Source organism: Bemisia tabaci, chromosome 4, assembly GCF_918797505.1.
Source record: "Bemisia tabaci chromosome 4, PGI_BMITA_v3".
Taxonomy (NCBI): domain Eukaryota; kingdom Metazoa; phylum Arthropoda; class Insecta; order Hemiptera; family Aleyrodidae; genus Bemisia; species Bemisia tabaci.
The window spans coordinates 41,874,736-41,888,860 of NC_092796.1; the positions used below are offsets into that span (position 1 = coordinate 41,874,736).

The 14,125-nt window shown below is 39.3% G+C and overlaps 1 protein-coding gene across 10 annotated transcripts in view; it reads right to left on the reverse strand.

Annotated features, from left to right (window-relative positions):
- Positions 1-14,125, reverse strand: part of rg (A kinase anchor protein rugose) — a 466,509-nt gene that overhangs the window by 221,061 nt on the left and 231,323 nt on the right. For all 10 annotated transcript variants that reach the window (XM_072299875.1, XM_072299877.1, XM_072299878.1 and 7 more), the window contains 2 exons: positions 5,801-5,927; positions 2,327-2,427 (listed from right to left, as the gene is read on the reverse strand). In XM_072299875.1, the coding sequence (XP_072155976.1) occupies positions 2,327-2,427; positions 5,801-5,927 (228 nt within the window). The remainder of the gene's footprint in view (positions 1-2,326; positions 2,428-5,800; positions 5,928-14,125) is intronic.

Below are 14,125 nucleotides of genomic sequence, written 5' to 3' on the forward strand. Positions count from 1 at the left end.
TGTCGAAAAAATACTATTAGAATTTAATTTCACTGTTTGAAGCAACATTACTCGTTCGTGAGAACCTAGAAAAAATATGTAAAGCACGAGTTTGAATGCTTTATTCAAATCACTTTTCTACGATCTCATGACTCATGATGTAACTTTGGAAGGGCTGACTACATGACTTTTGGTGCCCTAAGGCCTCCATCAAACGACACTCCACACTTTCCCAAACAAGGTACTCCGGATTATTCCTACACTGGAAAAAAAAAAAAACACATTGGATCTAGAGTCCAGACTCTTGAAAACACCGACAAGAAAAAACACTCTTTATTCAATCGGATTTTTGCTTAAATCAGAACCAAGCCTCTTAATTTGAGCGGATTTCCTTTTGATTTAAGCTTAAATCTGATTGAATCAAGAGTCTTTTTTCTTATTGTCAATATTTTCCAGAGTCTGGACTCTAAATCCAATGCGTTTTTTTTCCAGTGTGCGAAGATATTTTAAATATATGCTGAAGTTGGCAACGTTGTCCCGTAGAGGGCCTACGGGAAGAGCTTTGGTTCATCGGAACGCACTTTTCATCAGAAGCGACTTTGCCTTTCACTCGTTAGGAGCGACTCTGACGGGGAAATAAAACCAATCGCCTTTGCGTCGCGTCGCGGTTCGCGTAACGTCCGCTCATCTTGTGACTTTTCGGATGCTTCATTGTTCGCCTCGAAATGCTCTCACGAAAGCCTTTGCAGCTCTCGACTCTAATATTCTGATTGCCCTCCTCGTCCGATAATTAGACTTCTTCCCGCCGAGCGATGGGTAGCTCCGATGATATTGAAAATTCCGTATTTTTCCCCGATATAAACCAGACTGTAGAGAAATTTTGATCCTACCAGATTCCCCTTCGATGTTCCATGCCTTTTATAGGAAATTTTTTGCTTCCTAAGAAAGCTCATAAAAGCTTTCGAAACGGCACTTTCCGACAGTCAAACCGGAAACTCATAAAAAAGGAAAACAACCTATTTAAAAGAAGGGAATACTGCGGGGGAAAAAGTCGCTGGATCTAGAGTCCAGACTCTTGAAAACGAAGACAAGAAAAAATACACTTGAATCAACCAGATTTTTGCTCGAATAGAAAAGAAATCCGCTTGAATTAAGAGGCTTTGGTTCTCCATTTAAGCAAAAATCCGATTGAATCATGAGTATTTTTTCTTGTCATTGTTTTCAAGAGTCTGGGCTCTAGATCCAAGCTTCTTTTTTCCAGTGAAATAATCAGGAGATCAGGAAGAAATGGTGAAAACAGTTTTTTTTTAAGAAAACAGCAACATGAGTCCTGATAAAAATGGAAAAACTTTCAAAACACGAAATCTTATGCATAAAGTTGTTTAAATTCCAAAGTATGAACATACAATATCTCAAATAAGTCCTGCTCAACGACAAAATTAAATAGCTGCAGTACATTGACTGTACTTTGGTGGCATAATAAATTGATTTTTAATTTAAAGTAGGAATAAAAGGAAAAATGAGAAACTTACTATTTACGATACTAAAAGGGTAGATATTATTACACAGTGGCGGAAATTTTGTTCAGATTGATGTACGTGAAGTTACAGTTATGGAAACAAGATATAAATTGACATGATTGGATGCAGTAAATTAACCGTAAAAAGGTAGCCTAATTAATTGCTTTTTAATTTAAAGCAGGAATGAAAGGAAAAATGAGAAACTAAATATTTTTGATATTAAAAGGGTAGATATTATTACACAGTGACGGAAATTTCGTTCGGATTGATGTACGTCGATTAAGTTACAATTATGGAAGCATGCTATAAATTGACTTGATTGGATGAAGATTGTATCATTAATGTATGTTGCTGGCGACGCAGTGGCGTGGCGTGCTTTGCGATATATCGATTGACCTGCCATTTAAACTCATGGAAAAGGATCGATAAACAGGGTGGGGGAACACCATAATTATCGATTCTTTACCATAGCTTTAAATGGGAAAATATCGATCATCGATCATTCACGCGGCACGCTTCGCCACTGTGGCGACGCACAATGGAGCGAGCCAGTAGAAGCGGTCGGACATGAATTTTTTGGCCTAAAATTTCAAATTTTGATGTTTATTTCGTCACAAATTCAATTTCAAGGGGTGTTTTTAAAGGGAAATTTCACGAAGAACCCAATAAAACGAATATTACACCTTTTTCTTTCAGATTTTCGAAAATATAAGCTTTCAAAGTTTCTAGAAATTTTCCGACTTCTCCTACCGACTTCCATTGTCCAGTGCGCGACGGCTGAAAATAATGAGGTAGCCCTCAAAAGAGAACGAGCGAATATAACTTACCCATTTTCCATTCACAGCTTTCATTGCACCGAATAGTAACTTTAATTCTTTGACTGTTATACTATAACTGGCTAGAACTCCTAACATATCAATGAGCAAATCTGAAACAGAATAAAACAAACGTAATTATTTTCTTCAAAATCAAGAAAGTTGGAGAGTCTGTGAACTCGGAAGATGATTCCGAATACGGCTAAGGCATCTGACTAAGGCATCATTATAGCCTCAACTTAGAGAGCCTTTAATGAACTATGAAGTTCATTTTAGACAAATAAAAACAATATTAACATCGTGTTTCCCACGATATATGGGTCAGCTGCACTGATCACAGAATCGTGTTCTGATGCTTGATTTTTGTAGATTGGCTGAAAATAATCGGATCTGTCCAAACCGCAACTTTCTACGTTCAATATAAACCAAAATATCGGCGCTTGAAAAGTCGGGTTTTTTGTTCGTCATCCACCGTGGTAGTGACACCCATGGTTTCTTACACCTTGCTGTCATCAGTCAGTGTGACGCACATTAGCACTGGTTATTCAACGCGAAACCTGGACGAAAACAAAATAGAAGAAACCAAACTAAGGGTGTCACTACTGCGGCGGATGACGTCAAAAACCGGACTTTTCAAAGGGCGATATCTCGGTCAATATTGAACGTAGAAAGTTGCGGTTTGCGGTCTTATTATTGTTAGCTTATCTACAAGAATCAAGCATTAAAATACAATTCTATGGCCAGCGCAACTGACCCATTTTAAAGCAATAGTTGTAAAATCTCAAAACTCCTCGGAGAGATTCATTGATCCATTTGCATAAAATTATGAAGGTTTGACGTACGGTACGATGCTTAACCCTCTGCGATACCCCACTCTCAATTGTGATGCGGGTTGCATCTGTCGCCGACCAGGCGCACTAACCACGGACGCCGTTAACACGGCCATTAGCCGCTGAGCAAGTGGAATCCTGATTAATTTTCTTTGTTTGCGCATCAGCTCCGCCCTATACTTACACGGGAGCACGCTTTAACCCAACCGGATCAACGATGAAATCGTCCAAACACGAGCGCGATTGTTGGTAGTAAGGATTCGGTTCATCTGATTGTTGATCTAATTGCGCCCGCATATGTATACTTACACTGCCGTGGTAAGGAAGAACGCCGTATGAGCCTTCAGACGTTGACATATTTCCTTCGATGAAAAACTAATTTACTGGGAAAATTTTGAATATTTTTCTTCAAATTTGACAGAAAATTTTGTTTGCGACTTCATCTAAAAAATCTGAAAATTTCAAGGAAAAATATGCATGACTCCCTCAAAAATTCGTGTTTTCTCTAGAGAAATTTGGCAACTCCTGAAAGTTCATACGGCGTTTTTCCAGAGCAGACAGCAGTACAGCTGTCCGCACACGGTCAGAATGAGGTTTTCAACATCGGTAATCGATGCAGCGGTTGACCGTTGTTGGATTGATAAAATATTGCGGTTCAGAGTGTTTTGACGCGAGGGTCGATGCGTTTTGAGCTCACCATTAATCATAAACTGGACTTTATCCTGCAATACGGAGTCAGTATATCTGGCTATTGTGGCACATATCGATAGTCAAGGTACGAAACCACGTATCTTTGTTTGCGACGTTGCAGACTTCCTCTCATAATTTATTTTTCTTTGAAAAACTAGTTAACTTAATTTGTTGAAAACTTCCCTGATTTTTCTTCTCTATATAGCAGAATGTTCTGCGAGAATTTAAAGCCATAGGGTTGACCTGTTTCGCCTTGAAAAAATAAAATAGGATCAGAGATTTTGAAATTCAGCAATGGAGATACGTGGCTTCGCGCTTTAGCCGTTGAAACGCTGTCCCTAGAATGAGCTTGATATAGCACGTTTTTATTGCTAAAGTCCGATTGATTTTTATGAAATTTAAGGGGTTAACTATCAATTGGAGTAAATTTTGAAAGAGGAAACTAAAACTTCTGGCTAATGTCGGAAAAAAAATGTGTGCCATAAGTTTTCCTTTGCAAATATGTGCTTTTATGAATAAGCTAGAAATGTCAGTTAATTGAAATATGGTTAAAATGAAACTTCGTAATGATAACTTCCTTAAAGGGGTTTGTAAAGATATTTGTCAAAAATAGAAAGCTGAAATATGCTTCTAGACTTAACGGTCCCATTTTTAATTAAAAATGAACCAGTATAAAGACAGTATTTCAGCGTAATGTGTTTAGTATCTCAATGTTTGAATATTTCTGGCTTATACCCACCACATCACGTTGCAGTGGCTTGCATCTTCAAGAAAATTACTGAAAAATTTCTGAGAAATGTACGCATCGATTTGTTTCCGGAATTAGAAGAAACTACTTGGACTTATTTGCAAAATACACATCAAGATCAGTTGATTAAAACCAACACGAATTAGCGTTTTCTTGATGGCTGAGCGATAGCGATACCATTGTCAGAAATACAACTATTCGAGCTTCGCAGTCGTGATTTTGCCTATCCTCCTGGTTGAAGGCAATTTGAGGCTACCGAATCTTAAAGATATTTCATCTCCGGCGTTTTCTCTAAGATATCAACATGTAGAGTGATTTACGACGAAGACTCATTGATCGAATTAGAGGAACACCTCATGAGTTACCTTAATTGCCCTTTGTTTCGACGAAAGCTTCGGAAAAAACTATTTAAGAGACAGGACACTTAAATTCTCTCCTTTCCACGAAAAGAAAAACGCTAGAAAATTATTAAGAAAATATTTCGAGACACCCTGTCTGTCCTAATTTCTGATCTGAGAAAGCTCTGCAAAGCTTGTAGAAATATTGTTAAGATTTATAGCAACAAATCTTAAAGGCGGAGTTTTCCTCCGTTAATGATTTCGCTTCTCTCAGGGCACTCTCGAAACGAAGAGTCTGCCTTTTAAAGGCTTCATAATTGAAAGTATTTCGGGAGGCGCAAAGGTTTTTCATTTATTGTTGAACAGACTGACCCTTGATGTAGCTTTGAAGAGCTTTTAATGTTATACTTTCAGTTAAAAATAAGAGGAACCACAGCGCTGTCTCTCCAAATTCCTTAATGAGGCTTGAGAAGTTTTTTTGTGAGTCAAGTAAATGAGACTCTTAAAAAAGACGACCAACGTAAAAACAAAGAAGGACTCGTAAAGGACAATCTTAACTTTGAATATGTTCCCAGCTGCGGGCCGATTATTGAAATGTATAGACAAAGCTATAAACAAAGAAGACATAAAGAGTATGGAGCGATCCTATTGTTGACATGGTTGGTTCTCATGGACTAGGGGGTAAATGATGGACTAACTATCGGGTCTCTCGTGAGTTGCCGTTAGTTAGTCTATTACCTACGTCCTTTGTCCCATGCAACCATCCACTTCCACCAATAGGAACCCTCCATATCCTTTTTATCTTCATTGTCTATTTCTTTGTCTATTAATTTCAAAAATCAGCCCGCTGTAGATAAAATTGAAGTTAATATATTCTTACCAGCAACTATATTATCAGCGTGGCTTAGCCTATTCAACACATGCTCGATGAGGCCAACATCGGTGCATGCCTGAAGGTTACGGACGGATTTCCTTAGGATGGCTATGAAAACACTCCAAATTTCAGCCTGAAACAAACAAAAAAAATCAAAGGTTAAAAAACTGACGATGGGTGTCAAAGAATGGAAAATAGGAGAAAAACAAGAAAAGAAAACGGGAAACAAGGCTGGAATACAGCAATGAAAACCCCGAAATTTTTCGACTTAAAACTGGGGACTAATTTCAATAGACTCATTTGAGGACTCAATTTCAATGGGAAAATAAACTAAAAACTTAAAAATATCGAAGAAAAACCAGAAACCTACATGTTGGTGGCCGAGATTCGAGAAAAAACGCATTATTTAATTTTCAATTTATTTTCCTACTGAAAATGACTCAGTTTTGAGGCGAAACGTCTCGGATTTTTAATGCTGTATTTTAGCACTCAATTATGTTCTGGTATCAATTATTCAAGTTTGAGTTCTTGTAGTTTAAGGTCCTTATCTCGCGAGTGGTCAAAAATAATTACTTTCTCGATGCCTCGAAGACTTATAATTTTTAATCATTTTCAAAATTGCCCTCAGTAAATTAATGTAACACCTAACGAATATTAGAAAACCTACGGCAGTTTCTGGTTACGGAGGTTTTATTAAGCACTAAGCTTTGAAGAATGTCTAAAATTGTGAGCCTTGGAGCTATACTTCATACGAGGGGTTAAAGTAGAAACATAAATCGTGGCGCAAGATGCACGGGTTTTACTATACGAGAAATTCCGAAGCATCCTTTCAGAGGAGGAAATTGAAATTGATTTCCGGCCTGAAGAAAAGGAAGCCCCGCTGTAAAAAAACGGGCTGCTTCGAGTCATTTGGGGAGCGTTTCGGCGCATTTAATCAAAGTCGCGTTCCACGGTGAAATGAAAAAGCGTGTTGATGTTGTTAGGACTCGATACGTCCTACTTTCAAAAGCGAATCTGGACTCGGAGAGAAAATTGTCTCGTGAATTATGCTGCCCTGCTAGGGGAAAACGCTACATCAACATTTGGACTAGGTAAAATTTACCCCGATAAAATATTTATGGAAAATTCAAAAAATTGTACACTGGAAGAAGAAACACATTGGATCTAGAGTCCAGACTCTTAAAAACATCGACAAGAAAAAGTACTCTTGATTCAATCAGAATCTAGCTTAAATCAAGAACCAAGCCTCTTAATTTAAGCGGATTTCGTTTTGATTCAAGCAAAAATCCTATTGAATCAAGAGTATTTTTTCTTGTCAATGTTTTCAAGAGTCTGGACTCTATATCCAATGTGTTTTTTTCTCCAGTGTACCACCCACGGGAAAACGAACCTTTGTTGATAAAAACTCAAAATTTAATTATTGATACCAGAGCACAGAGATGAGATTTGCGAATTTCAGGGAGCAAATAATCCAAAACATTGTGAAACCAAAATATAAGGATTATTTATACCGATTCAATAATTCTTATCACCTAAATTGTGAAATCAATCCGTTACGGCGGATTGAATTTCCGCGGTTAAAAAAAAAACAACATAAGTTTGATTAAAAGCTATCTCCAATTCTAATTTACCATGTTCTTGTTTCGCTCTTTTCCTTCTTCTTCTTCTTCTTCTTCTTCTTCTTTATTTCCATTTTTTTCCTTTTTTCAGATTAATAATGCATACCGAGTCTTGAAAAGCATAACCTGTCAAATGTCGGTTAAACGTTGGAGCTTTCCGTGCAACGAGTAACAGGGTCGCGTAGCCGACATTTGTCGTAGTTGCTCGCTTATTTCGAAGAGATCTTCAATTCATATTCAGAACTACACTCATCAGAATTTGCCGGCAACCCTTAGCATTGAAATACAGTACGAGAAAATAGGCGTTTCTTCTTCGGTGCTGTTTTAACGATCCTCGAAAATCGTGGAAGTGTTGCATGTTGAAGCGGTTCTAGGGTCTTCCGAGTAGTTCTCAGAAGAGCTTATTTTTTTAAAAGTGTTTCTTAGAATAAAAGCTGCAACGACGCGGTTCATACTTTCACGTTTGGTTCGTGTGTTCCTTCACTCTCAGGCATACTTTCCGAGATTTGCCCTTGCCTCAATCAAAAAATTCCGACTCTCATTAGTGCGTTACAGTTAATTACCCTCTAATATTAAGCTCTCTGTAATGGAACTTTACAACATCTATGGGGCCGTTCAAATATTACGTAACGCACTTAAGGGTATGGGGGGTTTGAGCAAGCGTTACGGTGCGTTACAAGAGGGAGGGAGGGGGGCCAAGCCCAACGTCACGTAAAAAATCCAAGCCGGGGGGAGGGGGGGAGGGGCTTAGAAAAAAAACACGCAAAAAATTGAAAATCCAACCCTACCCGAATGAATCTCTCCACGCCCTTGTTGATCCCTTCCCGTCGTGTTTCAGCGAATTATCTCGAAAAAACCTGAATCTTTTCAAGCTGTTTTCTCAGCGTTTTCTTGATTTTTTGAAATGGGTGGGGGGAGGGTTAGGCCAGCGTTATGTAATTCAAAAGGGGAGGGTGTAGGTTGTGGGGCTGCGTTACAGATGCGTTATAAGGGGGGGGGGGTCCAAAATCGGAAAAAGTGCGTAAAACTTGAACGGTCCCCTATTTCATACACGCATTTGACAAAAAGGAACGTTATTTGCACGGTACGGACTTCTGTGACTACGTTCATATTTAACTGAAAAACCAGCAGAAGTAATTTCCCGAATCTGTGTATCACGAGAAAAACTTCCGTATTGTCCGCATTTAATCTACCGCTGAATTAAGAGTTATCTTAAAGTAGAATACGCTGAAATAATTTAACTCGGAGTATATTTCAAGAACTCTCGTAGAAGATATCATCTACAAAGGTGAGCTGTTTTATAATTCGAATTGAATGGTGCCAGTTTTACACTTCAGGATAAAATTTTTGAATTCAATTGATAGTAAAGAAACATCGCAACTGGATACATAGGACAAGTATTTCAAAAATACTAGTTCCGTTTCAAAAGTTCTCTGACTGTAGCCACTCAGTGCGACGAGCAAGGAGCACAAAATTCGAACACTAAGTATGCTCGAACCGGCGACAGTGGCGCGCTCCGGCGAGACGTACCGGCAAAGACAGCACAAAAGACGAAGGAAACCAAGGTTGCCAGATTGCCTAAAAATATTCGGATATTTAACATCGACTTAAATGGAGAAATAGGCTGCATTTCGAGCACAATGTGGCACAATGAGCTCCGGCCCGGGAGCTCTTAACATTCGCTAAGTGACTTAACAGCGTCGTCTTCGTCGCGTTCCGCCTTTTGAGCTTTTGAACCAGACGACCCACCCCTCCCCCCACCCCCTCGGGAGTCGAATTTTTACGAAATGAGGAGCTTTGACAAAAAACGGCTCGGGCTTACGGGCGCCTTTATTCGGACGGCCGAGGATTAAAGGGAAGACGCGGAAGATAAACACGGGCAGATGCCGGCGAAAAGACGCTGAATTACTGACTAGGTCCGCCTCGAAACCGAAATGTCGATTACTTGATGGACCCTGGAACGTTAGTATTCTTACGGTACTTAGGGTTCATCATAGAATGAACTTGTTGGGTTTTGACATGGAGGGCCGGAACGCGGGACAGCGAGGAGCCGCGGGGCTGGGAAGGGACGTACTCCGGCGGAGGGCTTGGAATAACAGAGCCCTGAATAATTTCAGCGTGTGGTGTATCATCGCGGGGAGTCCCGGATGCGTCGAGTTCCTCAAGGAGTCGCCCGTAATCGCCGGGCCGTTAAACAGTAATGCCTGGTTTTGACCTTACGCTCTAGCTCCACTAGGAAACGATGTATTTCAGTGAGCCCGCACCTTTCTTGCAGTATAAAAGTATGTATTTTTGGAGGTCATCGCTCGAGTTATCAAGAAGTTGAGAAAACTGCATCTGCTGCGAGGCAAGAGTTGTCGATACCGCAGGACGCACAATGCACATATCGACGGTGTGAGTCCGCCACCACGTATCTGGATTGCATTTTGCAAAAAGGAACCACTAGCATTGCAATGTTGCTAAGATTGTGCAACTTCTTTTGTCTTGGAGGAAAAACCCGATTATCCCTTAATAGTCTCTATTTTACTCGCTAAAAACTGTAAATTTAAGACAAAAATTACCATCTAAACATAGTTTTTCACAATTTCCACAATTTTATTGCAAACGATGAAGTTGCACAATCTTAGCATCATTGCAATGCTAGTGGTTCCTTTTTGCAAAATGCAATCCATCTCGTTTGTGGTGTTCTCATTTTTCATTTTTGGAAAGGAGAACAAATCGACATCATTCCTTGAAGTTTCCGCAGAATTTTGTTCGCACTAAGAAGAAAAATCACGGCAGCTTTTAAGAATTGCCGTTGAGAAATTTTTCAGTTAAAACATGAAGTATGACAGGAAGTCTGTTACGTCGCAAACCGAGATACGTGGTTGCGGACTCACACCGTCGATATTCTCGCATTGGACTACATTTTTGCAATTAGGAACTATAAATTCCGGCGCGGTATAAAAACAACGTATGTGCCATTAGTTTTCCTATGCACAGAAGTGATTTTTCAGATGAGCCAGAATTTATAGCTCCAAATTGCAAAATGCAGTCCAATTGATAAGTATTGCTATGCGGGAGATGTTTTCTGGTTCACCCTGATAACTGAAGCAAGGCAAATTGCGCGACCAGCTCTATACCCTCTTTGTTTCAGTAAATAATTTACAGGTGTCTGACATCCTGCAAACATGTTTAAACATGTGTTAACATTTGAAATTACTGATAGAACTGAGCACGAGGATATCCTTGGTTTCTAAATCGAACGATTATTGGAGGAAATATGACAAAATAATCTAATCAGCTAAAATACATGCGTTCAGAGGAAAATGCGGCTAGATGACAAGGCGGCAGATTTTCTCTCTTCTAGATCCATTTACCTAAAATTTCCCATTGCAGGAAAAAATGATGAAAAATACCGCAAACTTAGTTCAGTAGGCATTCTCAGATGAAGAACTAAGACATTTTTGTGGAAATTCTCCATTCTGCTTCCTTGGAGTTTTTAATCAGAAAACGCCACAGAGCACAGGACGTGTAAATCAGATCTTATGGATTTTAAGCGAGGTCATTTGAACCAGAAAATAATTCTGATACTTGTACGGCAGATATACCCAGAAAATTGACTTGATTACATGTTGACGTAAGCCGTAGAGAACTTTATGATGGATATATACGCTAAGTAGTTCAATTTTCTACATAGCAGAGTGCGTTTTCTACACAGAGAGCCTTGCACCGAGCCTGTCGAGCTGTGGAAAAAAAGCCTAACTCCAGAGAGCTCCTCGTGGATATATGTTCTTTTCTACGAAGCGCGGCAGCAGTTTGCATGGATTTTTAATTCACGTCACGTTCCTTCTGTGCCGTTCGACGTCAAAGCAATAATTGAGGTGTCCACACCGCGCTCTTCCATAACTATCCGCACTTCCCAAGTTGGTCTCTTCAATTAGTTCATTGGAACTTGGATCGAACTAATATTTTCTAGAACGGAGTTGCACTCCCAACTGTCATCGGGACTTTCATAAGTCATCTGTACGTTTAGTGACATTGTCCGTGCTAGCAGAGAACTCACAATTTTACAGGTCTTAAAATAAATATATCTCATAGGTTGCCAAGGGGGAGGGGGACGATAACCCGAAATGTGCACAGGAAAAAAATACATTGTATCTAGAGTCCAGACTCTTAAAAAAACATCAACAAGAAAAAATACTATTGATTCAATCAGATTTAAGCTTAAATCAAGAACCAAGCCTCTTAATTTGAGCGGATTTCCTTTTGATTTAAGCTTAAATCTGATTCAATCAAGAGTCCAGTTTCTTGTCAATGTTTTCAAGAGTCTGGACTCCAGATCCAATGTGTTTTTTTCCAGTGTAACGAGGAGAATTTAAACGCAAAAAAAATTGGTGACCAGGGACAAAAGTCATACACAGATGCTATGCAAAAGCGTTTTAAGAACTTCGCTTAAGCTATCCATGGAATGTAAAAGACCGAGTCAAGAATTTATTTTGAAATTCGACACGACTTTTTGCATGCTTGATGATGATTGATGTGAAACTTGTTATGCGATCCTATGAAGTAAACAACGAATAATATTCTTCGGGAAATTCAGGAATTTTCTAAAGAATTCTTACTTTATCATAACAAATCGGCAACGTTCACATCTCTTCCGACGTTATTACTTTGGACTGTAAAATGAAAGTTCGTATGTTCGACTTTTTCGACTTATCTAAAAACACCAGACGTCAAAACTAGATTTTCCGACACGTGCAGCTGACTTATTAAACATCGGAGTACGTATCGGGTAGTTTCTTACTTTGATAAGCAGACGTTTGAAGGGTTCAAGTCATCAGAACGTCATCTTGGAAAGTCTGCAACGCGGAGGAGCAAATTTTCGAATGAAGTATTTGAGACGACACAGTGTTGGCTCATGTCAGAACGCGCCACAAATCGAGACTTCCCTACCGGCGTAATTTCTCACACGGTATACAGGGTGATTCAAGATTTCGAGAACACTGAGAAAAATTATAACTATAATTCACTCCTAGAAAATAGGGGAAATTTATTTTTACGTAGTAGGGTGTTTGAAGGTCTGCAGCTGTTAATGTTTTTGAATAAATGCCACCTAAAACTCCCCCAAAAAGAAGTTTCCCCACTCTTCAGATCCCAAAAATGAGAAAGTGTCCCCGATTTTAAAAATATACGCATTTCAATTCGTTAAGCGTTGTCATAATGTTAACAATGGCGAAATGAGGAAAACAGATTTACTGTCATTAACTTCGGGACCTATAGCTTCAAAAGTAAGAAATTCTAGTGAAAAATGTTACAGAGAATACTATTTCGACCAGAAGAACACCTGTACCTGACCATTGTAACACTAAAACACCTTGTATCTAACACTAGAGGCAGCATATTCACCATCTCAAAGTTTGGAAACTGCCACTTTTAAAGTACGCGATTCTCAGGAAAACATGTTACATTGAAAAAGTTATATTTTGACCAGAGGACTCGACGCTTAAAACCACTTCATACATCCCTAAACACACAAACCCCCTAAACGGCACAACACAATAGTCCGAGTCCATAACCATAATATTATACAATAAAGAAACAACAAATGGGTTTACAAGGCTAAAAAGCAGAATATAAACACAACCATTGGCCCGAAACGTCCCGGTTGTGATTATGTTCCCTTTTTTAGCCTTAGAAACCTGTGAATCATTAGAATCTGTCACAGGCAATCAGTAAAACATAAGGCATTTTATCAAACAGCTAGGCAGATAGCCAAATTTTGAAAGTTAACGGAATTTTGTAAATTTATAGCGAAGAGCTCACAAATTTCGGACGATATTTTCGGGAAAATAGCTCATCAAATCTACGAACTCCCCTTGTTCTTTCCTTTTCACATGATGCTCATATATTTGAATAGTAAAATTTTAAAAATTTCTGTATTTTATGATATGCTGAATATTTCAAGATAAATATTCTTTCAGGAGCTAAAAACCGTGTAAAAGACTATTGTAAAATACACACTTTTACAGAGAATTCTTACTTGCAGGAGACATGAGTTATTTTGCCTAAAATTATGATGAGAATAAAAATTTCAATCTGAGTGAGAGTATTTGACTATGCCTAGGCATTTAACAAAATGCCTGATTTTACCATTTGCCTGCGACAAATCTATCCCTAAAACACCCTGTATACAACGCTCTGCTCCAGCGGGCGTCCTAGGAACAACAGTTGCCTGTCTCTCTTCCACGTCCAACGTCAAGAACAGTCCCATCCGGTTCGGGGAATATTTCAGAAAAACCAACGTTGAAGACGCCTCGGGGTCTGAATATGGCGGCACTTCCCTCGCATCGCGACAGACGCTAACCTTGTTGCTCGCAAACAGGCGTAATGTATAAGAAGTGAGCCGAGTTGAGGGCTGAGGAGGGGGGTGGGGGTGGCGTTCGGATGCACCTCCCCGCGTTTTATGACGCCGGATCGCTATTTACCTCCGTAATCTCTTCCTTCTTCAAGGCAAGCTGTTCCGCGTCGGGCTTCGGTCGGGTCAAAGTTGCCGACTCGCCCACCGCGAATAAAGCTGTCGCAAACTTTTGCTATATACCTAGATAAAATGGTCCTTGTTTACCAGAAAGGAACCAAGCCACATCTGCTATTGCCAAATTTGAACCAGAAAATGCGGTGTCTATTACACATTATAATCAATTTGAACATAACTGCGAGTAGTGATGTTTAA